The sequence below is a fragment of the Schistocerca piceifrons genome, chromosome 4 (assembly GCF_021461385.2).
Source record: "Schistocerca piceifrons isolate TAMUIC-IGC-003096 chromosome 4, iqSchPice1.1, whole genome shotgun sequence".
NCBI classification, from domain to species: Eukaryota; Metazoa; Arthropoda; class Insecta; order Orthoptera; family Acrididae; genus Schistocerca; species Schistocerca piceifrons.
The window spans coordinates 350,267,146-350,294,534 of record NC_060141.1 but is presented as its reverse complement, the minus strand read 5'-3'; the positions used below and the strand labels follow the sequence as shown (position 1 = coordinate 350,294,534).

The following is a 27,389-nucleotide window of genomic DNA, read 5'->3' as shown; positions in this document are numbered from 1 at the left end:
TCATAGTGTTGTTGTGTTGAAGGCATTTTTGACTAACACCAACTTCCCACATCCAGTCTCAAAGGTAACTAATGCTCATGACCATTACAGTGTGTATTTAAAGTAAACCTGGTTTGCATTATCATAGTGGCACTATTAGTGCCACACTTATGTGAAATTTGAATAGACATCTTTCAGATGTGGAAACACACCTATTATGTGGATGCTATATCATGGCAGTTTTAGGTGGGGAGTGTTTTGAACTATGGTTGCATAAGACACCAGTAGAGGTCGGGCCTGAACTATGCCTGCCAACCACAGCAAACAGTTGAGCTGTAGCTACTGCAAAATGCTTTGTGTGCTCCAATTTTCTTTGTGTTGAGGAACAACAAAAGGAAACAACGATCCTTAAGAACCATTATAACGGTTCTGCTTTTGTTTAAGCCCAGAATGTAGGATGGTAGCCCATCAAGATGGAGACAGGGCTTCTTCCCCCACACCACTCCTCTGCCGTCGTGCAGTCTAAGATCTTGTTTGTTTACGGTCATGGCTGGCTGCCATGATATACTGTCTGCATAATACCAACTTTTTTTTATGTCACACAACTCCTTCTTGGTGTTATTATTTTTTTCTGTCAGTGTAATTTGAAACCAGCCATAAAATAAAAAAAATTACAGTCAAAGATTACTTTATATTCTTCAAGTCCCATCAAAAGCATAAAAAAAGGGTAGGGCCTCTCTTGCATTTGATCTGAGTGACCTGTCCCTTCTCTCCAACCTTCCCAGTTCTATATCACTTCCCTCCATAAGAAAGGAATTGACTTTCCAAAAGCTAGGAAAAGTTTTCATCTACTGTTAATATGTGTTTTGGGAATCCTGGAATTCCACCTCACGGAAGCATGTACTGGCTAATCAGTCTGTCTTCTTATAGTTTTGCTGTTTGTAGTAAGACATAACAAACATCTATTATCCATGCTCTATGTACCCCTGTTCCAGCAGTTGACAGTCAATAGTATGACAAGATTCACTGGATAAGTTATTGGAGACTGCTTTAAAAGAGCACACTTGTCACTTTGCATTACAGCAAATGGTATAGAACTGGTACTAGGTGGTTTTGTGGTTTAGATGCATTATAAATAAACACAAATGACCCATAGTATAAGATCACCATCAGGATACAGCTGATGGTCCTTACAGTATTGTTTATCATAGTTTCATTGTATTTTTGCATCTATTCATGGCACCAAATTAGGTCACAAGTTTTGTATGGACTATAGATTAGTTTGGAGTGATAGACATATTTTGTGATGATTGATAGATTGAAACTGGTCATAAAATTAATGAAAATGTTTTGCAATCAAAGGCTGTTTTACATGTATTGTGCAAGTTTTATATATTAAGTTGCTGTGTCGCCCACATTTCCTCTATGCCTAATATGGTGTAGGAAAGCCATTGACATCATTTCCCCCCTTGAAAAAAAAAACACCCACTTCCTTGGAGACATGGACAGTGTGGAGACATCCATGGCCTCTTGTGAGGCCCCGAGAAGATCCTGCGGAGAGACACGAGAGTATGGTCGAAAATGTCCAGGACGGAAGGTCTTGTATCATCAGAGGAATCTTATACCATTCTTCCTGCAAAATAGTGTGAAGTTCAGTTAACGATGATGGAAGTCGATAGCAATCATGCACTCTTCTCTCCAAAGTGGACCACAAAGGCTGAATAATACTGAGATCTGGCAATTGTGGAGCCAGGGGAGATGTGACATTTCATCCTCATGCTCACGAAATCAGTCCTGAATGATGCAAGATGTGTGAACATGAGCTGTGTTGTCTTGGAACATAGCATCATCATTGGTAACAAAGTTTGTACCATGGCATGGACCTGATCAGCCAAAATGGTCACATAATACTTGGCAGTAATATGACCTTGTGGAGTAACTATGGGGCCCATGGATTAAAACACTGTGGTTGCCCAAATCATCATGGACCCCCACCATGTTTCACTCTTGGGATGTAAAATTGACCAGAAGCTGGAATCAGTGTGAAATGAGATTCATCTGACTAAGTAACATTCTTCCATTGCTTCATTGTTCAGGTTTTATGGATTTGGCACCACATTTTTTTGTTTCAGGCATTTTCATCACTGATGTGTGGTTTTGAAATTCCCGCTCGACCTACAGTTCCCAGATTATGGAGCTCTGTTTGTGTTATTTTGGAGCTGAAAGTGTCCATGATGTTTTTCTGTTTTCCCTGATACATGATATGAATCTTTGATATGGTGCCTCTTGAAACATTTCGACTACCTTGATTATGGAAGCACCCACCATATGTGTTATAACCTTTAGTCACCAATAATTGCCTGGATATTCAAACACACTCACTTAGAAACAATAGCTCGTTACATGGTAACAACTCAGTATCTCTTATTAGACTGCCGTGCCATGACATGCGGCCGGCACCGTTCGTAGCTAGGTGGCGCTCCCGCACTCAGCCGAGTTGCGGAGCGCCTCTATTGCCGTTTGCGCGTACTGTCGTGGTGGCACTGTTAAATGTCGTGGCACTGTCACAACACTTTTCCCCCCTTGAAAAAAAAAACACCCACTTCCTTGGAGACATGGACAGTGTGGAGACATCCATGGCCTCTTGTGAGGCCTCGAGAAGATCCCGCAGAGAGACACGAGAGTATGGTCGAAAATGTCCAGGATGGAAGCTCGTGCGTGGAATGTGCCTCCTGGACAAGATGATGTGTGAAAACTCCGGAGCAGCATCCATAGTTGTTGTGGACCTGGGGATGTGCTCCAGCGAGATGGGTCCCGGAGAAGGCAGCGTCGCGACTGGGGCCGGTTCCGCCGTACTCGGAAGCGGTAGCGACGTCGGCCGCCTCTATCACCGTTTGCGTGTACTGTAATGGCGGCACTGTTAAATGTCGTGGCACTGTCACAACAATATGAGCACCAGCAATTTGCCCTTGTTTGAATTCACTTAGCTCTTACAACTACACAGAACACTGTTCAGACCATGACTGGCACTTGCAAATGTATTGAGGACATTGCACAGATGCTGTTCGTAATTGAGTACAACAGTGCAACCTCCAGGCTTGGTTAGCACCTGCATTTATGTTCAGTCATGCATTCTCATGATTATTTCATATTTTTGTCCACTCCCTGTATGTCATTTCACACCAGAAACTCTGCCAGTGTAGTTTATTTTGCATGATGTTTGACATAGGCAAAATCCAGTAGTGATAAATCTGGGGAAAACTGAATCATGTCTCATTGTTCCACCCACTGATTTGGAAATTTATCAAGAATGTAAGCTTGTATGACTCAGTGACACTTTTAGTTGAAAATAAAATTCATAATTTCTATTGCATCTAAAAATGGTGCATAAGACAAATATATTACATGTTCAAACAATGGAAATCCAGGTTGTAATATCAACAAAGCAGGAAAATGTAGATTGGTATTTACTGTAAAGATGACATGTTAAGTTGCTAACAGGCACAAGTAAAAGACACTGACACATAAGTGTTCATCCACAGCCTTTGCTAGGGAAAAGAAAAAGAAACACACCCCATTCATCCACACAACCACACCTTGTGAACACGTGACTGCAGACTCTGGCAGCTCAGACCAGAATGCAGCTGTCATGTGGATTGAAAGCAGCAATCTAGGAGGGATGGGGAAGGGAAGAGTTAGCAATGTACAGGTGGAGGGAGAGAGGAACACTGGAAGAGTGTGCAGGGACTAGACTGCCAACAGTCACAACATCAGGAGACTGTGGGGCATGGAAGCAGGGAAAAGCGGAGTGAGAAAGGAGAGGTAATGGGGAAAGAGGAGGGGGGGGGGGAGGTACTTTGGCAGAGGGTGGCACACAGTCAGGGATAGGAGAAGAGAATGAGTAGGAGATGATAGGACAGTGGAGTTGGAAACTGTTGCATAGAGGGAGTGGGGCAGTATGTTACTGTAAGTTGGGGCCAGGATAATTAGGGGAGCAGAGAAAGTGTCATAAGGATAACTCCTATCTGCACAGTTCAGAAAATCTGGTAGTGGAGGGGAGGATCCAGTTGGCTCGAGTAGTGAAGCAGCCATTGAAATAAAGCGTGCTTTGTTCAGCTGCATGTTGTACCACAGGGTGGTCTACTTTTCTCTTGGCCACAGTTTGGCAGTTGTCATTCATCCTGATGGACAGCTGGTTGGTAGTCATATCAATATAAAAAGCTGTGCTTTAATTGCAGCAGGACTGGTATATGACGTGGCTGCTTTCACAGGTGGCCCAGACTCTGATGGGGTATGGTCTTGCACCTGGGTCTTCCACAGGGATATGATCCTTGTGGTGAGGGTCTGGGATTGAGAGTGGCATAGTGGCATAGGGATGGACTAGGATGTTGTGGAGGTTGGATGGATGACAGAACACCACTTTAGGAGGCAATGAAAGGATCTCGGGTAGGATGTCACGTGTTTTAGGGCATGATGATAGGTAATGAAAGCCCTGGTGTAGGATGTGTTTCAGTTGTTCCAGTCCGGGGTGGTATTGGGTGACGAAGAGGGCACTCCATTGTGGCTTTTTCTTGGGGATGGCGGGAGGATCGGAGATGTGAGGGGGAATAACATAGGAGATCTGTTTCTGAACTAGGTCTGGTGTATAGTGCCTGTTTGTGAAGGTGTTGGTGAGACGCTCAGCATACTGGGCAAGAGAGTACTTGTCATTGCAGATATGGCAACTTTGGGTGGCCAGGCTGTATGGAAGGGATTTGTTGGTGTGAAAGGAAGGACAGCTGATTAAATGCAGGTACTGTTAGTAGTTGTTGGGTTTAATGTGGGCAGAGGTGTGAATGGAGCCATCAGAGAGGGGGAGGTCAATGTCTAAGAAGGTTCCCACTCAGTTAAGGAGGATTAGGTGAAGTAGGTGGGAAAGAAGATATTGAGGTTGTGAAGGAATGAAGATAGGGTGTCTTGGCCCTGAGTTGAGATCATGAAGATCTCATCCGTGAACCTGAACTAGACTAGGGGTTTGACATTTTTTGAGGCTAGGAGGGTTCCTCTAGACGGCTCATAAACAGGTGCCTGCCTGCAACTTGACATGCCATCTTTATGGTAAGTAGCAATCTGTCCTTTCCTACATTGTTGGAATTACACATTCAGATGTGTTTGGATCTGCATAAAATACAGTGTATCAAATCATATTTTTTCTGTAAAGTCCTCATCTTCTTGCACCATGTTCAGAAACAGTTCACCATTCTATTGATGTCTCATTAAATGCCTGCAAAAATATCAAAACTATGCTGTTTTAAGAATGCTGTGTGTGATAATTCTACTGAACTGCCTCAGTGGATTTTTTTAGGTAATGTTTGGTGTTATATATGCACAGTTTTTCAACATTCCAGTTGAGGAAGCTGGGTTTGTTGCTTTGTGAAGTCTGCCAGATGTTATGTCGTGTGACCACGAATTTTGAACTTACGAAGAGTGCGTAAAATTGTTAGTTAGTTTAGAGGTCTGTTCCACAGCTACGTCTCCATTTTATTTAAAATTTGACAACATTTTGTGTTTTGTAACATTTATTTAAAATTTTGTTTCTTTTTTCTAGCAATAATCATGGCTTTTATTTATTGCCTTACAACTCCAACAGCAACACTAGTGAAATCCTTAAAAAGTGTCATGCTACATATTTATTTATAATAGTTCCTACATCTGAAGGTACTACATAGATATTATCTTTTGAAGTCCATACAAATTCATTTTGCATCCTTGGTAAAGGGATGATAGTTATCCTGTATATTCATAGACATGTAACACTCTTGTCTCTCTCCATCCCCATTATTTTGTATGTGTGTGTGTGTGTGGGGGGGGGGGGGGGGGAGAGGAGGGATGGGTAGTTGGGTGGTTGGTTGGTTGGTTGGTTGGTTGGTTGGGTAGGTGGGTGGCTGAGTGGTGTTGGTGTACATGTGCATGTGCATGTGTGCTCACACATGCACATGCGCACTCATGCGTTCATATGTGGGAGGGTGCTTTACCCTTATGTATAGCCTGATCAAACTCATGAGCAAAATATTTCTTATAACAACTGGATTTTAAAAATGTCTTTTGCAGCGAAGCGGAAGTGAAACTGTTGCGAAAAGTTGGTACTGTTATTGATGAGGATGACAAAGAATTGTCTGTGTTGATGACCTCACTACAGCTTGACTATTTGAAGCAGCCTTCAGAGCCAGAATCACTTTCACAGGTATGTTTGGAAAGAAAGTACCAGACTATAGTGTTGCCACTTTAAGACAGCAATCTGCTGCAAGTATAAACAAACGAGAGCCTACACATTAGAGGAAAGAGGAGTGGTGTGGGGGAGAAGCCCTGTCTCTCTATCACAGGGCTGGCAGTCTGCATATGTTAATCAGCGCATGGGTGAGAGTAGGTCTAACACGTGGTCATAGGGATCGCCAATGCCTTCTGGTGTCAGAGGAGTCATACCTGAATTCTAGGATGAAGCAGTATTAATCTCATCACTCATTTAAAATTAAGAAAACAAAACAATGTACAATGCACAACCCAGAGCAAAGCAGAGTACATAAAGCATTTGGTAACACCTAACATGCAGTTTCTTGCTTGAGTTGCCAGTGTCATAGAGGTAGTACAGGCCCAACATCTTCTGGTATCTTACATAACCATACTTCAAAATACCCCACCTAAAACTGTTATGTTAAATTGTCCACATATTATCTCTTTTTTCTTTAAAAAGAAGTGTGTAAAAGTGATTTTTATGCCTCAAGTTTTTATTTCTAATAAATTCGATTTTGAAATAGAATAAAAGGGGGAAGTACATTTAATGGGGTTTCATCGTGCCTTGTAACAGAACATTTACCTGTAAAGTCTTTGCAGCAGGTACGTTGGAATTGAAGAAAATTTGCTTAATCAATGGAATATAGCTACATTTTCAGATTGAGTGACTGGATTCTCATTGTTTTGGTTTTTTTTCATACTTAGCCTTTAGTAGAAAATTATGAAAACTATAAAGGGATGTTACTGTAGTTTTGGTTTTTGATTAGTACAGATTTTGTTTGGAGTTATTGGATTATTTTTCAAGACTACATAAATTTCTTGCATAACAGTAGGATTTGATAAACACTAAGTGAAACCATAATTGAAAGCACAATACACACACTCTCAGCATGGAATTTGAGTGACCTACCTTTCCCTTTTAAACCTTCACCATCCTATCCCTCTCTCATCCCCAAGAAAGGAACTAATATTTCCAAAACACATGATAGTTTTCTTGTATTTGTGTGTGTGTGTGTGTGTGTGTGTGTGTGTGTGTGTGTGTGTGTGTTTGTTGGCAGATAAGTATTGCCTTTGGAGGGTAATTACTAGCCTGGAATTCTGTCACATAATTTTCTAGTACAATTTCTGCAATTGGTGTGCTTTGGCAACACTAGAGGATTACGCTAGTGGAATAAGAAATGTCAAAGCAAAAATTATAGTATAGCTCTATTGTCTGTTTTATTAATTACATTTAGTCGTATTAAACTTCCACATTTATCCTTGTTTCCTCTGGAAGCCTTCTCATCTACCCTCTTCTTTGTAAAAGTGCACTACTTGATCTAAAAAGGGGAACTTATGGATTGGCCCTCTAATTTTCTTCGTACTTGTAGAATATGAAGGACTGTGTCAGAACAGCTTAAAAAAATGACCTACAAAGAGCTGAAGAGTTCCAAGTGCTCCAAAGTGTAAAATATTTCAACACTGTTGCCTGCAGCTGAATGTGTAGCATGTAACTCATGTAATTTCAAAATTGCTGGTTCGATTCTTGCCAGTAGCAACTTTTTTTTGCTTTTATTTGAATTCTGTAACTATTATCAAATGGAAATTTTAATGGGAAAATACTGAATTATAATTTCTTTATAAAATAACACTTTTGAATACTACTAAACACATGAAAATGTGAGTATTCATAAATTTAAATTTGATACATAAAAACAGAACATCAAATAAAAAATATAATTCTTTAATTTCTAGAGATCGAACAATTTTATTGATATAAATACAATTCTTTTCACTTAACAGTTAGACATTTAGACATTTTTTTTAAAAAATATGATTCAATACGTGTTAATTAACATTTCAATCTGATAATGGACATACAATGTAAATTTTTTTTTTAATTTACTGCTTTCAAGAACTGGACGAGTGACTTCATGTTTAAAATAACCAGAAGCTATGCACTGAGCTACAGGTGGCTATTGTAAGATATTCTAAATGTTTTGTAATTAACAGTGCTCAGAAAGCTTCATTGTGTGACTACTTACTTTAGGAAATTAATGTCTGGACACTGGTCTTAAAATCCTATATAAGTTAAGAAAATTGAAGGGAGGCTAGTCTGTCAAGACCCCTTGTGAGATCTAACAGTGGCTTGGTGCTCATTTCACTCAATCAAAGAGATGAGGAAAAAAAGAGGAGCATCATTTGAATAATGGTACTGATGTTAAAAAAAAAAGGCTTGAAAAGTAAAGCTCTGAGTTACACAAGCTTATCTGCCTCTTGCCTAATAATTTATAAAAATGAAACTTCAGCTTAACGATACACAAAGAAATGAATACGTGTAAACAGCTATGCCTATTTAACTGATTAAAAATTGATTGAAAAACATGTTAATTAAATCACAAAATGCATTGCATACAGTCACCATTAATTTTTATTTGATCCATAACATCTACCTGGAAACAAAATTGTAAAAATCTCAAGTAGGCTATAGAACAAATAAATAACTTTGGCAACTAGTTTCTTTCTCATTTAATTTGTACCATTTGCTGGCTTAACCTAAAATCCACTATGGATGTTAGTAAATTAAAAGTATGTTTATTTGATTCTACACTGAACTTTCTCACTTATCAACTTTTTGGAGATGAATCAGTAATAGTCATTTCAAATGCAGCTACTTTGTAATTCTCTGGTACGTAGGGTGAATTCAGTGTCATGATGTACATGTTTTTTCATAATATATTTTCATATCTTATATAGGAAGCAACAACATCAACATACTCAATCTTGTCTGGTGGAACTTCAACAAGTAATGAAAAGATGATGATACCACAACAGACAGAAGCTGATCATTCTGATCATGCAATTAATGAGGCTATGGATTTTTCCATGTCAAATTAAAATTAAAAATGAAAAACTTAACTGAAAAGCCTTTCAAGTTTTTCATAAGTACATAAGACTTGAAGTGTAGATATATATTTTATAACTAAATGTGAACAGTAGGATGCCAATGGTTGTGTATGTGTAAAGATGGAGCTAAATGATTATATCATTGCCTTTGATTTATTGTGTAACCACTTGGTGGTGATACAAAGAAATGCCTCAAAACATAATTGTATAATGTGTGTGTGTATATGTATGTGGTGGTGGTGGTGGTGGTGGTGACAATGTGCACATGCATTCTTGCCTGTGGGCAAGCATGTAGGGTTGAATGGAGGTTGTATGCAAATAAATACTGAAAGTAATTTTACTTTCTGATGTCATGTACATTGTTTTGTATAATATTGTTTTAAAATCAAAACTAAATATTGTAATTTTGTATTACACAGTATAGTTGTAAATCATACTTGAGTAGATAGGGTATTGTCATAATGTGGCTGCTGTTTTAACTATAGATTCCAGAAAAAGCCTTACATTTGCACAGTTATTTACATGTGTAAAATTGTTTCAAAATGAAATTTTAAACATTTTAATGTGTGAATGAATGTCAGGAGACAGTCACAAAACACTGTTAGTTACCTTTAAGAGAGAATGATTTTCCTCGTAAGAGGACCAAGGAATGACAGTCTTCTAATAAATGTAATTTCAGTGTATGTTTTTACTTGTGGACAATATAATTGCCCAACATCTACAACAGAATTTATAAGTTATCCATTGTAAAGTTGGCAGAAGTTTTTAAACATTAGACTGAAGCTATTTTTAATGAAAACAATGGGTGAATACCTCACTGTAATGAAGTAATTTGGCATGAATCACATTAATGACTGAAAGTTAAATAATCATGTATCTACAATTCATAGAATTGAAACTGGGTAAAGGAATTGTCATCAGGAAGGCTGAGTTGAGTAGTTTGTTGAAGGTAACTGGAACAGACTGTAAAATGTCTTGTTTTTATTTGCTGAAATTGAGATGCTAAGAAAGGAGAGACCACTGACAATGTCCTTCAGTACATCTTTATTGCTTATAGTGGAATTAATAAGAACTAAGAATGTAAAACTTGTATTTGTATTTGTATTTTTTATTTGGTTCAGTAAATCTGAATCTACAGAACAACACATCAGTTTTTTTAGCTCTGTCTTATAATTAAACCACTTTAACTAGAAAATTATAACTGAAAAGATGAGTAAATTAATGCTAATGGTTAAAGTCTTTACATGCTGCATGTAGATACATTTACACAATATTTTTGTAAGTGATAAAGAATGTGGCTTACAAACTTAACATTAATTTTCTTAGGCTCTCAATGATTTTGGAGGAACTCTTCCAGACTATAGAAGCAAAGTATTAATAGATATTCTTTTAATACTGCTTTAAATTTTTTGATCATTTATTACTTTAATTTCTTTTGGGAACTAATTGTAAATATTTTACTGCAATGTAATGTTCCTTTTTGTACAAACTGGTCTTTATTTGGAGTGTATGAAAGTCAATTTTCTGTCTTGTGTTATGGTGATGAAGATTTTCATTTTTGAGGAGGGCAGTACAATTTGTTATTGTGTGTGTCATAATAAACATTGCACTTTCAAAGAGGTAAATACATGGAAGAGGAAGAATCCCCTTCCTTTTAAATAATGGTCTGCAGGGTTTGTTCCTTTATATTCTGGACATGAGACTCACGTTATCCTTTGCATCCTGAAGAGTTTTAGACAGGAACGAGCTATCCCAGAAAGTGATTCCACACCTCAGAAAGGAATGTGTATTGGGATAGTAAGCAGTCATTAGACAGTCCTTATGACAACAGTTTTCAATCACTTCCATTAAATAGTACATGGTACTTAATATCTTAAATATGCAATCAATGTGAGTAACCAATCTAAGTTTATTTTGGATTCAGATCTCCAGAAATTTTGTATTAGCTACACTTGCAATGCATGTGTCCAATATCTGAATTGTTATATCCTCTTCACTGTTTCTCTTGACACGAAAATTTAATGCTACTTTTTTACCTTTATTTTTTTATTAGTTTGTTTTGGCTGAACCAATTTACAACACTAGTTAGTATCTCAGATAGTGTTGTCTGTAACATTTGTGCAGTTTCTGATCAGCAAACTGGATAGTGCTATGACACTGCTTGGTTAATGCTAAGTGATTTATATATATCAAAAATAGGATGGAACCCAGTATCGAGCACTGTGGCATGCCTTACTGTACTTATTTGTATTTAGAATAGTGCCTGGTTGATTTGGTATCTTCTTGAAATTGCATTTTTATTACTTGCTTTAGCCAGTAAGATATGATCTAAGCCAGTTGTTAGATGTACCTCTGATACAATACTATCATGTTTCAGCAGCAGTAGGTTATGATCTATGATATCTAAGGCCTCAGACAGATCAAGGCATATGCCAGTTATTTTTTTCTCCACTATCAAGGTTTTGTAGCACTTCACTCAGAAATTCAAATATTGCTGTTTCTGTTGATTGGCCTTTCTGGAAACCATGTTGGGCTGTGGATAATATGTTGCACTTTTCTGGAAGATCTAGCAATCTCTTATGAAACTTTTTCTAGCACAGATAGCAAAACAGTAGGTTTGTAATGGGCTGTGTCTTCTTTCTTACCCTTTTTGAACAGTGGATTGAGTTTCACTACCTTTCAACAAGGATGAAAGATTACAGCTGTGACTGAACTGTTGAAAAAGTGTGTTAATAGTACTGTAATGAGGTCACCTACATTTTTAAAGACATGATTTGGAATTTCATGTATACTTGTTGAAAATTTTTAATTTACTGATTGTGAGCACAGTTTGTTTGGAGTTGGATGGAGGAAAAATTAGGGAATCAGGATTTCTATTTGGTGAAGTAGTGGAATTCTCAAATGTTATTGAACAATTACTCCATGGTATAAAACCACAGAGTAATTGTTCGCTAATATTTGAGAAGTATGTATTAAAAGCACTAGTCACTGCTTCTGGATTTGTAATTTGTTTTCCGTCTTGTCCTAGCTGAAGGTTTACTTTTAGTATTTTGATAATAATAATAATAATAATAATAATAATAACAAAAATTATTCTTATTATAAAGAGTTAAGTGAAATTTACATCCATGAGTTCAAGTATTCTAGCAGATCATGTTGTTGTTGTTGTGGTCTTCTGTCCTGAGACTGGTTTGATGCAGCTCTCCACGCTCCTCTATCCTGTGCAAGCTTCTTCATCTCACAGTACCTACTGCAACCTACATCCTTCTGAATCTGCTTGGTGTATTCATCTCTTGGTCTCCCTCTACGATTTTTACCCTCCACGCTGCCCTCCAATACTAAATTTGTGATCCCTTGATGCCTCAGAACATGTCCTACCAACCGATCCCTTCTTCTAGTCAAGTTGTGCCACAAACTCCTCTTCTCCCCAATCCTATTCAGTACTCATTAGTTATGTGATCTACCCATCTAATCTTCAGCATTCTTCTGTAGCACCACATTTCGAAAGCTTCTATTCTCTTCGTGTCCAAACTAGTTATCGTCCATGTTTCACTTCCATACATGTACTTTCAGAAATGACTTCCTGACACTTAAATCTATACCCGATGTTAACAAAGTTCTCTTCTTCAGAAACGCTTTCCTTGCCATTGCCAGCCTACATTTTATATCGCCTCTACTTCGACCATCATCAGTTATTTTGCTCCCCAAATAGCAAAACTTGTTTACTAATTTAAGTGTCTCATTTCCTAATCTAATTCCCTGGGGGACAAGAAAGGAGCCTCCACGAAGAGTATGTGAATGCAATACACATACTCGGGCGTCCCCTGGGCGGTTTTACACCGGCTGATCCTTTCACTCCAGAAGCAACATGACAATCCTACAGAAAGGACCTTATCAGGACCAGCACTGACGATTATCTCTGTAAATATTGAAGGCCTTTCTGCATGCAAAGGACGTCTACTACAAGACCTCTGTCAGAAAGAGAAATGTGACGTCCTGTGTCTACAAGAAACTCACAGAGATAGCACACTCAAAAGACCCAAGATAAACGGCATGCGACTAGTAGCTGAAAGGCCACACTGACATTATGGCAGCGCAATCTTTACCAGGCCAAACATACAGATCCTTTCAAGCAGTATAAACGACATCAATGATACTGAAGTGCTAACCATTGAACTTAGTGACTGCACTGTTACATCAGTATACAAACCACCAACTGTGGACTTTTCCAGCTCCAACGTAAACAATTTTAATAAAGACAGAATTAATTTTGTAATCGGTGATTTCAACAGCCACAGTACGCAGTGGGGCTACCAAGAAGACGATGACAATGGCACGGCTGTGATCTGCTGGGCTGAGCTAAACAACCTAAAACTGATACATGACAATAAACTGCTTGCTTCCTACAACAGTGGCAGATGGGGGACAGGTTATAACCTGGACCTCATCTTTGTTAGCCATCAAGTAATGCCCCAATGCTCAAAAGGAGTTTGCTCACCAATACCAAACACCCAGCACCGCCCAATAATGTGCCACATCACATCTGTCGTTAAACCCCATAGTGTGCCTTTTTGCCATAGGTACAATTTTAAGAAAGCAGAATGGTCAACCTTTCAAAACCTCATGGAAGATTCTGTAAAAAACCTACCACCTGAACCAAGATTCTATGACAATTTCGTGAAGGCTGTGCAGTGGTGTTCCAAGCAATCGATCCCTAGAGGATGCAGAAGCAATTATGTTGAAGGCCTTACGCCAGAATTAGAGGACCAGTTGCAGCAATACCTGACACTGTTTGACGCAAACCCTCTATCCGCGGAAACTATCACTGCGGGCGAGCAGCTAACCGAGTCACTAGCTAAAACCAGGAGAGAGAAATGGCTGAGGACAATAGAGGAATTGGACATGAAAAGGAGCAGTCAGAAAGCCTGGACACTCCTTAAACATCTCAACAATGACCCGACTTTCTCTCCAGGACATGCTCCCGTCACAGCCGACCAAATAGCCCACCAGCTTCTCAAGAATGAGAAACCTGACACCAATATCAGGAAGTCGGAGACCAAAATAGACAGGATTGAACACCCCTCTCACAATGGCAGATCTGGACAAAGCCATAGCGAAATGCAAGCTAAGGAGGGCCCTGGGCCTGGACGGGATTTTTGTTGAACAGATTAAACACTTTGGTCCCAACGTTAAACAATGGCTACTGAAACTGTTTAACAATTGCATGGAGACAGGTCAGATTCCCACAATCTGGAGGAAGGCTAAAGTTATTGCCATTTTAAAACCAGGCAAAAATGCTGATGACCCCAGAAATTTCCGACCCGTATCACTTCTCTGCCATATCTTTAAAATCTTTGAAAGAATACTCCAGGATCGCCTCTCCAGTGCCATAGAACCCTACCTAATCCCCCAACAAGCAGGTTTCCGCCCAGGGAAAAGGACTACATCTCAGGTAATTAACCTCATGCAGCTGATTGAAGACGGCTATGAGAACCGGAAAATAACCGGTGTTTCCTTCATAGACTTGACAGCCGCATATGACACAGTCAACTTACGTCTGCTAATGAAGAAGCTGTATGCCATTACCAGGGACTTTAAATTCACATCCACAGTTAGAAGTCTGTTAGAGAACCGTAGGTTCTCTGTGGAATTCCAAGGGATGCATAGCAGGTGGTGGGCCCAGAAAAATGGTCTCCCTCAGGGCAGCGTACTGGCACTCTTACTTTTAACATATACACCAACGATCAACCACTGCCAGCTGGTACGGAAAACTATATCTACGCCGATGACCGTGCTATGGCTGTACAGGGTGACTCCTTTGAGGACGTTGAGACAAAGCTCACGGATGCGCTAGACATGCTCTGTCAGTACTACGCCGACACTCAACTCAAGCCGAACCCTAGCAAAACACAAGTTTGCGCCTTCCATCTCCGTAACAAGCAGGCATCCCGTAAGCTGCATGTCTTCTGGAAGGGCACACTCCTCGAACACTGCGTTAACCCCAAAATACCTAGGAGTAACCCTAGACAACAGCACTGTTTTAACACCAAAATGAAGGTGAGCAGCAGAAATAATATTCTTCGGAAAATAACGAACTCCTCCTGGGCCGCAAAGCCAGAGGTAGTGAGGACCACAACACTAGCAGTTTGCTTCCCAGCAGACGAATATGCAAGCAGTGTCTGATACAACTCTACCCATGCTAAACAGGTCGACATCTAGGGTGGAGAGATGGAAGCGGTTGGGAGAAGAGCACTGGATGGAACCAAAGGAAGAATTGGCACCAGGTTACGATGAGGACTGGGTGGTCTGGAGATCACTAAACAGGCTACGCACCAACACTGCATGGTCAAGAGATAACCTTCTGAAGTGGGGATATTCTTCTACATCTAATCTCTGCGACTGTGGAGAGGTGCAGACGACCCAGCACATGTATAACTGCCCTGAATGTCCTTCACACTGCACTTTAGAGGATCTGATGTTGGCAACCCCAAATGCTGTCGACATATCCCGCTTTTGGGCCAAATGCCTATAACATTTTGTTTCTGTGCACACATATTTGTATATATATTTATATATATTTTCATATGCCTGTAATTAATTTTTTTTCTGTGTGCTATTCATTTTTTTATATTCCTGTATCCATGGTGCTTCTGACACGAATAAAAAAAAAATCTAATTCCCTCAGCATCACCTGACTTAATTCGACTACATTCCATTATCCTCGTTTTGCTTTTGCTGATGTTAATCTTATATCCTCCTTTTAAGACACTCTCCATTCGGTTCAAGTGCTCTTCCAAGTCCTTTGCTGTCTCTGACAGAATTACAATGTCATTGGCGAACCTTAAAGTTTTTATTTCTTCTCCATGGATTTTAATACCTACTCTGAATTTTTCTTTTGTTTCCTTTACTGCTTGCTCAATATACAGATTGAATAACATTGGGGAGAGGCTACAACCCTGTCTCACTCCCTTCCCAACCACTGCTTCCCTTTCATGTCCCTCGACTCTTATAACTGCCATCTGGTTTCTATACAAATTGTAAATAGCCTTTCGCTCCCTGTATTTTACTCCTGCCACCTTCAGAACTTGAAAGAGAGTATTCCAGTCAACATTGTCAAAAGCTTTCTCTAAGTCTACAAATGCTAGAAATGTAGGTTTGCCTTTTCTTAATCTAGCTTCTCAAATAAGTCGTAGGGTCAGTATTGCCTCACGTGTCCCCATATTTCTACGGAATCCAAACTGATTTTCCATTAGGTCGGCTTCTACCAGTTTTTCCATTCGTCTGTAAAGAATTCGCGTTAGTATTTTGCAACTGTGACTTTTTAAACTGATAGTTCGGTAATTTTCACATCTGTCAACACCTGCTTTCTTTGGGATTGGAATTATTATATTCTTCTTGAAGTCTGAGGGAATTTCGCCTGTCTCATACATCTTGCTCACCAGATGGTAGAGTTTTGTCAGGACTGGCTCTCCCAAGGCTATCAGTAGTTCTAATGGAATGTTGTCTACTCCCGGGGCCTTGTTTTGACTTAGGTCTTTCAGAGCTCTGTCAACTCTTAATGCAGTATCATATCTCCTATTTCATCTTCATCTACATTCTCTTCCATTTCCATAATATTGTCCTCAAGAACATCGCCCTTGTATAGACCCTCTATATACTACTTCCACCTTTCTGCTTTCCCTTCTTTGCTTAGAACTGGGTTTTCATCTGAGCTCTTGATATTCATACAAGTGGTTCTGTTTTCTCCAAAGGTCTCTTTAATTTTCCTGTAGGCAGTATCTATCTTACCTCTAGAGAGATAAGCTTCTGTATCCTTACATTTGTCCTCTAGCCATGCCTGCTTAGCCATTTTGCACTTCCTGTCGATCTCATTTTTGAGACGTTTGTATTCCTTTTTGCCTGCTTCATTTACTGCATTTTTATATTTTCTCCTTTCGTCAATTAAATTCAATATTTGTTCTGTCACCCAAGGATTTCTATTAGCCCTCGTCTTTTTACCTACTTGATCCTCTGCTGTCTTCACTACTTCATCCCTCAAAGCTACCCATTCTTCTTCTACTGTGTTTCTTTCCCCCGTTCTTGTCAATTCTTCCCTTATGCTCTCCCTGAAACTCTGTGCAACATCTGGTTTAGTCAGTTTATCCAGGTCCCATCTCCTTAAATTCCCACCTTTTTGCAGTTTCTTCAGTTTTAATCTACAGTTCATAACCAATAAATTGTGGTCAGAGTCCACATCTGCCCCTGGAAATGTCTTACAATTTAAAACCTGCTTCCTAAATCTCTGTCTTACCATTATATAATCTATCTGAAACCTTCTAGTATCTCCAGGGTTCTTCCATGTATACAACCTTCTTTCATGTTTCTTGAACCAAGTGTTAGCTATGATTAAGTTATGCTCTGCGCAAAATTCTACCAGACCGCTTCCTCTTTCATTTCTTACCCCCAATCCATATTCATCTACTACGTTTCCTTCTCTCCCTTTTCCTACTACCGAATTCCAGTCATCTATGACTATTAAATTTTCGTCTCTCTTCACTATCTGAATAATTTCTTTTATTTCAGCATACATTTCTTCAATTTCTTTGTCATCTGCAGAGCTAGTTGGCATATAGACTTGTGCTATTGTGGTAGGCATGGGCTTCGTGTCTATCTTGGCCACAACAATGCGTTCGCTGTGCTGTTTGTAGTAGCTTACCCGCATTCCTATTGTTTTATTCATTATTAAATCTACTCCAGCATTACCCCTATTTGATTTCGTATTTATAACCCTGTATTCACCTGACCAAAAGTCTTGTTCCTCCTGCCACCGAACTTCACTAATTCCTACTATATCCAACTTTAACCTATCCATTTCCCTTTTTAAATTTTTTAACCTACCTGCCCGATTAAGGGATCTGATATTCCACGCTCCGATCCATAGAACGCCAGTTTTCTTTCTCCTGATAACGACATCCTCTTGAGTAGTCCCCACCCGGAGATCCGAATGGGGGACTATTTTACCTCCGGAATATTTTACCCAAGAGGATGCCATCATCATTTATCCATACAGTAAAGCTGCATGCCCTCGGGAAAAATTACGGCTGTAGTTTCCCCTTGATTTCAGCCGTTCGCAGTACCAGCACAGCAAGGTCATTTTGGTTAGTGTTACATGGCCAGATCAGTCAATCATCCAGACTGTTGCCCCTGCAACTACTGAAAAGGCTGCTGCCCCTCTTCAGGAACAACATGTTTGTCTGGCCTCTCAACATATACCCCTCCATTGTGGTTGCACCTACGGTATGGCTATCTGTATCGCTGAGGCATGCAAGCCTCCCCACCAACGGAAGGTCTATGGTTCATGGGGGGGTAGCAGATCATAGGAGTGGCTAAAAAGGTACTGCTTTATGCTGCTCTAAATATCTCCAGATTTTCACTTTCCTGCTTAGTGCCCACTAGAAACCTATTATGGACTGCTGCATCAATATATGAAACACCGATATTGAACATTAAACAGGGATGTGTTGTCTATGTGGAAATTATTTTTATTTCCAGTATTGGGATTGTGAATTGCACAGGTCATTCAAAATTTACTCTTGTTACCAACTGCAGTTAGTTCATCCATGCAAAGAGAATACTTTGAACACTACAATATTTTAGTTGCCCTAGGAGAATATTTTTATCTGTACAATCAAAGACTTTGGCAAAATCACAGGAAATATCTAATGGGTAATTTTTGTTTGCTTTAATTCTTTTAGACTTTTTTTGTGAGATAATTATGCCATGAGTTGTGCTGCATGCAGTTTGGTGTACTACTTTGTATCACTGGCTGGCATGCTGTGGGCTGCTAGTTCAAAGCCAACTACCAGAAATTATTTGTTCTTTAGTATTTGTCATTTGTAGAAGATTCTTGAAATCTCCTGTTTGTAATGTTTATCTATTCTGGAATTTTCATTGTTTTATAAATGCCAGCACTGTCTGTACTGTAGTTAGTTCTGTTTTGGCTGTATGTTGGTATCAGTTATAAATGTGTCTTTGGATTTGGATTTGACTGTGGTTTCGATGTGACATTGCTGCTGGGGAGGGGAAAGTACTTCAAACAATCTGCGTCACATTGGCACCAGTTAGGCAATGTGAAAGCCATTGCCTTTATGGACAGGAACCAGAATACAAGCAATAGATTGTTCCCAAGTTTTGTTTATTCAGGAGACCAATGGATTCTGAAACAGCAGTAGGTCAGATGCACATCAGGCATTCATCAGTGTTTTCCAGAAACACCGGTCAAGACCCAAAGAACTGACTGAAAGGGTATTGGTTGCCTAATATAATAGGTGGGATGGATGACATGATGTTTTTGGCAAATGTGTAATTTTACTTGGATAGCACAGCCCAACAGTGGTTTGAGAGCAATGAAGAGAAGTTCAATAGCTGGTAGCAATTCCAGGTCAAACAGATGAAAGCATTTAGTTACGATCAGCTGCAAGTCCACTTTACAGAAAAACAATTCAAGAACAGTGTCCAACATGAGGGGAAAATGACACACTCATACATACAGATCGGTTTGGCCCTAATCCACATGGTGAACTAAAATATGAAAGAAGCTGACAGTATTTCACACTTGATGAAAGGAGTCACAGAAGACATGTACCAAGCTTGTTCATACACTTTGTTTTGTCCCAGTGTATCTTGTGTGACAGTACCTTTATACAGTTGTTATCATTGATCTGGCTAACTGCCCTACCAGCTGTGATATGCACTGTTTTGATGGCCTTTCATGAGTGCTAATTCATTTTATTCCATATTTTTTAAAATGTTTTTTAAAAATTCAATGCAGCTGAGAACTGTGCTCCTTGTCTTTTAATTTTATATAATTACAACCTTCCTTTTCCTTTTCTTTTAGAGCCATTTGAGGAAACATGAACCATGTGAAACACCTTATTTGTAATAAAAATAACTTTGGAATCAAGACTGCCTCTGTATATAAATATGCCAGTATGTTTTCACTGTGGATAGGTCGAGCAGCCGACCCGAGCGGAACGCTGCTCTCTGCACCTGGCGTAGCTGCCCGCGGATAGCTCCTTGGAGTGGTCTCTAATAAGCTACAACTGGCGTAGCTGCCAGTGACGCTCTTCTGAGCGGCACGAACCCGCGCAAGCTGCTTAACGCTTTCGGGCGCTAAGTGGCAAGAGCTTCGGCCCCACTTCCTGCAACTTCGGTTGCAAATCTCCCCAGCGGGACTCTCCCGTTCTTTGGTAGGGTAATCTCAGTGTCAGGGGCCCGTTCACGTCGGATAACCCCGCGCACTGTAGGCCGCTCTCTTCAACCCGCGCTCTCTTGCGCCGCGCATTGCACTCCGCGCAGATAGGTCGTAGGGACACCCCCTCTTCTGTAGGAACAAGATACACAGCGCTTTCGCTAAAAAGCATTATTGTCGCTCCTTAAAAAGAGCAAAATTGTCGTGTTCCATCCTTCCCTATCCAAATAAATAATTACTCCTGAAACAGCGAAGATGTCCGATCTTTCCTGTGCTTCCCCACCACTCACCCGCAGCAAAGCTGCAGCACAAGAGGCGGTAATGCCGGCTACTCCCGCCATCATTTCCGTCCCACTGTCCACCTTCCAGGAGCAGGTTGCCCTGAAGGACCAGCAGATCGCGGAACAGCTGGAGCTGATCGCAGAGCTGATGGGCAGCGAAAACACATGAACAGAAACACCCACACCACACACACAGGCACCTGCTGAACAACAGAAGGACATGCCCCCTATTTCACCTCTGGCGGCCCAGGCACCGACGGAACCGGATCCAGAGCCGACAGAGGACACAACAAACACAGATGAAGACGGGCCGTGGCAGCAGGTCAGCCCAAGGCGCAAACAGCAGCCAACTACGCAAACAAGTGAGCCCACAAACTCACGAGGCAACGGCCGAGCGCTGCTGCCAACACCATCCACGCCGCGAACAAACAATAACAACACAGGGTCCAACACAAACAACCCTGCGACTGCAGCAACCACAAACATACACGCAGCTACGCAGAACACAAACAACACCGCGACTGGCTTCCCACGGGTCATCATTCACAACTATGGAGACCTAAGTCTCCTAAACAAAGAATTTAACAATAAGCACAGCCCCACAACATACTACTCTAAGCTCACCGGGGAACACGCCGCACTGTACGTGGCGAACAAGGCAGACTACACGAATCTACTGGACTTTCTCAAAGAAAGGAAGGTAGAACACTTCACGTACAGGACAGTCTTGGAAAAAACACAACAGTACGTGATTAAGGGGATAGACTCACGAACCCCGACCGACACGGTACACAACGAACTCTCTGCTCTCGGATGGAAGTGCATTCGGGTAAACCAGATGTCAGAGTTCGGCACAGCGAGACCGTCACATAACTACATGGCGGAGCTGGCCGACACGGCCAAATCCCGCGACCTGCTGAAGTTAAAATTATTTCTTCACATGGTCGTTAATGTAGAGGTGTACAACACGCCGCGCACCCCCCAACAATGCCACAACTGCCAGCGCTATGCGCACGCGGGTATCAGATGCGGTCTCGCACCCCGCTGCCGCATTTGCGCTGGCGGTCACACAACCCAACGCTGCAAACTCCCCAATACAGCACCTCGCAAGTGCGCCAACTGTGGTGCTGCCCATCCGGCAAACTACAGAGGGTGCATTGCATACAAAGCAGCTCTGAGGCGCAAAATCGCGAAACATGCGAAACCAACCACCATCACAGTTCCAAAACCGCCCCCGCGCCCAGTAAGAAGTGGAATATCCTTCGCTGGAGCGGTCGCTGGCAGCCCCAGTAGCGCGGGACGGTCAGAGGAGCCCCAGAGTTCAGAACACGCTCAGCAAACACCCCCAGCAACAGACACACAACAGACAAGCACAACAAATGACACCACACCCGCACCGGGCACACCACACGAAACAAGCAACAACACCACCCTACCCCCTGAGATCGCGAACTGCAGCCCACCACAGGCTACAGAAAATGCACCCACACAGGGACAACCACAGCGCCAGAGGAGGAGGAGAAGGAGAAACATCCGCAGCACGAGGAACACGACCGCACCACAACAAGTACACAGTCAACAGAACACCAACACCCACGAACACATCCCGGAACCAACTCAACAACCCACATAACACACCCACTCACCTCAGAAAATACACAGGCGCCCACAACTGCCACACGAACAACCGACTCGCAGGCCAGCCCTCACCAAACGCCAACACTGGAACAAGCGGCCGCTAACACGACCAACAACTCCCAGGCTGACATGACCAACATCACAACAACATTCCAGAGAATAATGGAAACATTATTCCCCGGATGCACGACCACCGAAATAGTCACGAAGATTATGGGGTGTGTCTCACAACTCTTCATGCAGTTCATGTCGGGTACGCTCAACTGGACTAGCTTCCAAGCCACTATCACACCGCTCTTTACACTACTACATGGATAATACACCACACCAGCCCCGAAACGCAGACTTAAACACAATCACACAGATCCTGTTTTGGAATGCCAACGGGATCACAAACAAAAAAGCCGAGATGGCCGCGTTCATGGAGCGAAAGGGTATCCGAATCGCTCTTGTGAACGAAACACTGCTTACGCCTCGCAAACAACTAAACCTCCCAGGTTATTGCGTCTATCGTACCGACCGAGCGGATGGCAGGAGGGGAGGCGGCACGGCAATCATTATACACAGAGACATAGACCACACGAACATCGAGTTCCCAGCACTTGAAAGACTGGAGGCTACGGCCGTTAGGGTCAAGTTCAACGGAGCCAACACCACACTGGTATCGCTATACAATCCTCCTAAAAACATAGTAACACGTGATATCAGCACAGTACTCAACATGGCACCGCAGGTAATAGCCGCTGGAGACCTCAACGCAAAACACCCCGATTGGAACTCACGAATACGAACCTCCAACGGCAAGAAACTGTACGAACACGCACTAGGCCGAAACTACATTATACTTGGGCCGGACGTTCCCACGTTCGTGCCTACACAGGCCCGACATAGGCCAGACGTGTTAGACATAGCCCTCATAAAGGGCATCACATGCACACTCAACCTAACGGTTGAAAACGATCTGGACTCAGACCACATGCCTGTAATACTGCACATGGAAGAGACACTGCAGGACATCAAACCACGCAGGATGCTTAACTACAAGCATGCGAACTGGACACTGTTCAAGGAAACGCTTGATAGTCGCATTCCTGACACCCACGAAATTAACAACACACAGCAAATCGATGAGGCTGTGGAGGCTCTCACAACTGCCGTCCAAGATGCAATGACTGACGCCATTCCATTTACAACACCAAGACAACACTCGACGGCCCTGCCCCAGGAAATCCTGGGCCTTATCTCAATGAGGAACCGCCTCAGGAGATACTGGCAGCGTACCAGGCGCCCGTTCTATAAACTGCACGTCAACAGACTCCAGGGCATAATACGGAATAAAATCCAAACATTCAGAAACGAACAATGGGGACAGAAACTCGCTTGGCTGGATACCACACGTCCTGGCGTGTGGCAGCTGGCCAGACACTTCACCAGGGAGAAACATTACATTCCCACGTTACAAGGACCAGACGGCCCAGCCTACTCCGCGACGGAGAAGGCAGAGCTTATGGCCACAACACTTGCAGCGTCCTTCATGCCGAATCTGGTTCCTTCAGATCCAGCATTCACACTTGAAACGGACCAGGAGGTTACACGACTTGTAGCCCAGCCCTCGCGCGACGAAATCAGACGTGCTAGCACAAATGAAGTCACATGGGCTATCAAGCACACCAACGCTAGAAAAGCCCCTGGGCCTGATGGCATTCAAAACCGTGTCCTCCAGGAGTTCACAGATAAAGCCGTAGAATACCTCACACACCTAACGAATGCCATCCTGACACACCAACACTTCCCTGACTTTTGGAAGGCGGCCAAGGTCCTGATGTTCAGGAAGCCAGGGAAAGACCACTCCCTCCCACAAAATTACCGACCCATCAGTCTGCTGTGCTCGCTCAGCAAGATTGTTGAGAAGGTAATACTAAAACGTATCACTAGGCATTGCATCGCCAATGACACCCTAAGACCGGAGCAATTCGGCTTTAGGAATCACCACTCGACAACACAACAACTCCTCCGCGTAGTCGAACATATAACACACGGCTACAACATGAACAAAGCCACAGGGGCCGTGTTCCTAGACATCGAAAAGGCTTTCGATCGTCTCTGGCACAATGGACTCATACGCAAACTAAGCGAAGCTGGTTTCCCAGACGGACTCGTACGTCTCATACACTCATATCTCACGAACAGATGTTTCAACACTAACGTGCAGGATAAACAATCAACACAACACGGTATCCAAGCTGGAGTACCCCAAGGAAGCATTCTGGGGCCCATCTTGTTTAACCTGTACATTAATGACTACCCAGTGACACGAAACACGACGTTAGCCGTCTACGCGGATGACACAGCCATCCTCGCGCAAGACTGGAAACCGTCGAACATCAACTCACGAATACAGACAGCACTCAGAACAGCTGAGCCTTGGCTGGAGCGATGGCGTATTAAAGTAAACGTCGACAAGTGCGAAGCAGTTCTGTTCACACGCAGACCGAAACTACTGCGCAAACACCAACACTGTAGACCGATAACACTACATACACGCCCAATACGTTTCCGAGAGAAAGTCAGATACCTTGGTGTCTGGCTGGACCGGAAACTTACATGGGGGGACCACATCGAATACGTTGCCAACCGAGCGCACGCGAGGCTCAAACAGCTCTACCCAATGCTCAACAGGGAAAGCACACTGAATAGGAGGGTGTCGAGGTCCTTATACACGACACTGATTAGACCTCTGATGACGTACGCAGCTCCCGTCTGGGGATATGCAGCTCCCACACGACTGCGCCGCCTGCAGATCATACAGAACAAAGTGCTACGAATCATTAGCAATGCTCCACGCTACACACGCACCGTGGATCTTCACCATGAATACCGCCTTGATACCCTCAAGGAAGTATTCAAGAAACACGCCACACGACTATACAGGAACTCGAGACACTCGAACAATCCTTTCATCCTCACTCTGGGAAACTACGATCACAACCACAGGTGGAAACACAAGCGACCAAAGACACTGCTAGCTAGGGCATAACCACCTATGGTAAACTAACATACGCAAACAGCGACAAACGTCGGTAAGCCCCTGCATATCAGCAATACTGACTGGCAACTACCAGCTGCTATTAGAGCCGACCAACAGGCCACAGCAGGGACACCGACGAGCTCGCCCACAGACGCACGAACAATCTCCCAACACTCCCTCACACTGTGCCTCCAGTATATGACCTACCAGACACAAGACCGATAACAAACATAACTGTTGCAGGTTGCAGGACGCTGAACGAGGACTCTGTACCAGCACCCAGCGCCAGCCGCCGAGCAGCACAAACGCACAACGTCAAGGTATCGACATGCATGATACCCACTACTAACAAAGCCTATCCTTGCACAACCTATCGCAGGCAGCAAGACAACCGCTACTGCTCTTGCCGCCCGACCTAACTTTCGCAGAGGTTTTTTTCCCTTGGCTCTTGCCTTGGCACTTTTTTTCCTCTGCCCTTCAAACCGCTACCCTTCGTCAGATTTCGACCAATCTATCTCCAGATGAGCGCGTATTAATGGTTAATCCTAACCAGACGTACGCAAACATCGCAGCACCCACATCCTGCGACACCTCACTTTAGTGAATACTAACCCTTATGCAGAGATGGCAGTAGACCTTTTGTGTTGGCCATCATGCCGGTGTGGGCGTGGAGGGGCTCCACCTCTTGTTAAAAAAAAAAAAAATCACTGTGGATGCCCTGGACACATTGTATGCTACTGCAGAAAAAAGAAGACACATGTTCAATGACTGTTACACCACAAGACATCAACCATCGCAAGAGTCCTATTCATGTGAGTCAACTGCAGACAATTTTAGTTGACCTGTGGGATGAACCCTACAGCCATACTCTGGATGAAGACTTGCTTCAACACACCGTAGTCACACCTCGTAACTGTACAGAGGTACCACACACTCACCTACTGCTGAATTCAGGAAAACTAAGTGAGGCAACAATCTACACAGGTGAAGCCACATCAGGTGAAAATCTTCTGTGCACAACAGTCACCAAGAAGTCAGGAAATATCATTGAGGTCATCATTGATGACCCACTTGTCTGGGTGCTAATCAATTCAGGGACTTTATTTTCTGTAATTCTGAATGCCTGTCATTTTCAACTGCAAAAGGTTATGTTCTGTGATATGAAAGCAATGGTGGTGGTGATATTTGGTTTGTGTGACACTCAGCTGTGCAGTAATCAGTGCCCCTACAAAGTCCTAATTTGTACACAGTCCAATTTTTACACAATCCAATCTAGCCACTGTCTTGAATGATGATGAAATGATGAGGACAACACAAAGACCCAGTCCCCGGGCAGAGAAAATATGTAACGTGGCTGGGAATCAAACCCAGGACCCCCTGAGCCACAGGTAACAATGCTAGCCACTTGACCATGAGCTGCGGACAAAACAATGGAGCTGAAAATACCAATGGGAAACATGTCTAGCTGACAGGAACATGTATTGCAACAATAACTATCAATGTGAGAATACAGTCCCTTGAATTTGTCGTTTTAGTAGACTGTAGTCATAAGGTTATTCTCAGATGGGTCTTCTTGCAGACATCAGAAACAGTCATAGATTGTGGAAGATCAAAACTCTAAATTGACAAACCTATTACAACAAGCATACGAAACAAAGATTGCACCATGCAGTTGTGTCCCATTGAATATTTTATTCCTCCATCAACAGTCAGATGAGGTCCAGCGGTGCACCGTTAAACTGAATAGCTCTTGCCAGTTTCAAAAATCCACTCACAGTCACAAAAGAAATCTGTATGCCAGTGATTATCATAAGCATTGTAGGTGGTCAAGGAGAACTTTGGATCACTAAATATAATGAGCAGCCACAATTCATCTCTGAAGGTATGCACAGAGCGACAGCTACACTAGTCCACGAAGAGCAGCTTACCGCCATCAAGAATTCTGCTCTGCTGTCATTACAGGCAACGCAGAGTGGAAACTGTTATCAAACAGCCAATAGCAAACAGAAGCAGCAACAGGGAAGTAACCGATTTTGTGACGTTTAAGAGTTTATAAGGCAACAGTGAACAGAAGCAG

General features: G+C 42.3%; 1 protein-coding gene across 1 annotated transcript in view; it reads left to right on the top strand.

The window, feature by feature from the left end:
- Positions 1–10,333, top strand: part of LOC124795278 (tyrosine-protein phosphatase non-receptor type 23-like) — a 165,865-nt gene extending 155,532 nt beyond the window's left edge. The window contains exons 8-9 of the mRNA XM_047259223.1: positions 6,070–6,202; positions 8,986–10,333. Coding sequence (XP_047115179.1) covers positions 6,070–6,202; positions 8,986–9,126 — 274 coding nt within the window. The 3' untranslated portion in view covers positions 9,127–10,333. The remainder of the gene's footprint in view (positions 1–6,069; positions 6,203–8,985) is intronic.
- The last annotated feature ends 17,056 nt before the right edge of the window (positions 10,334–27,389 follow it).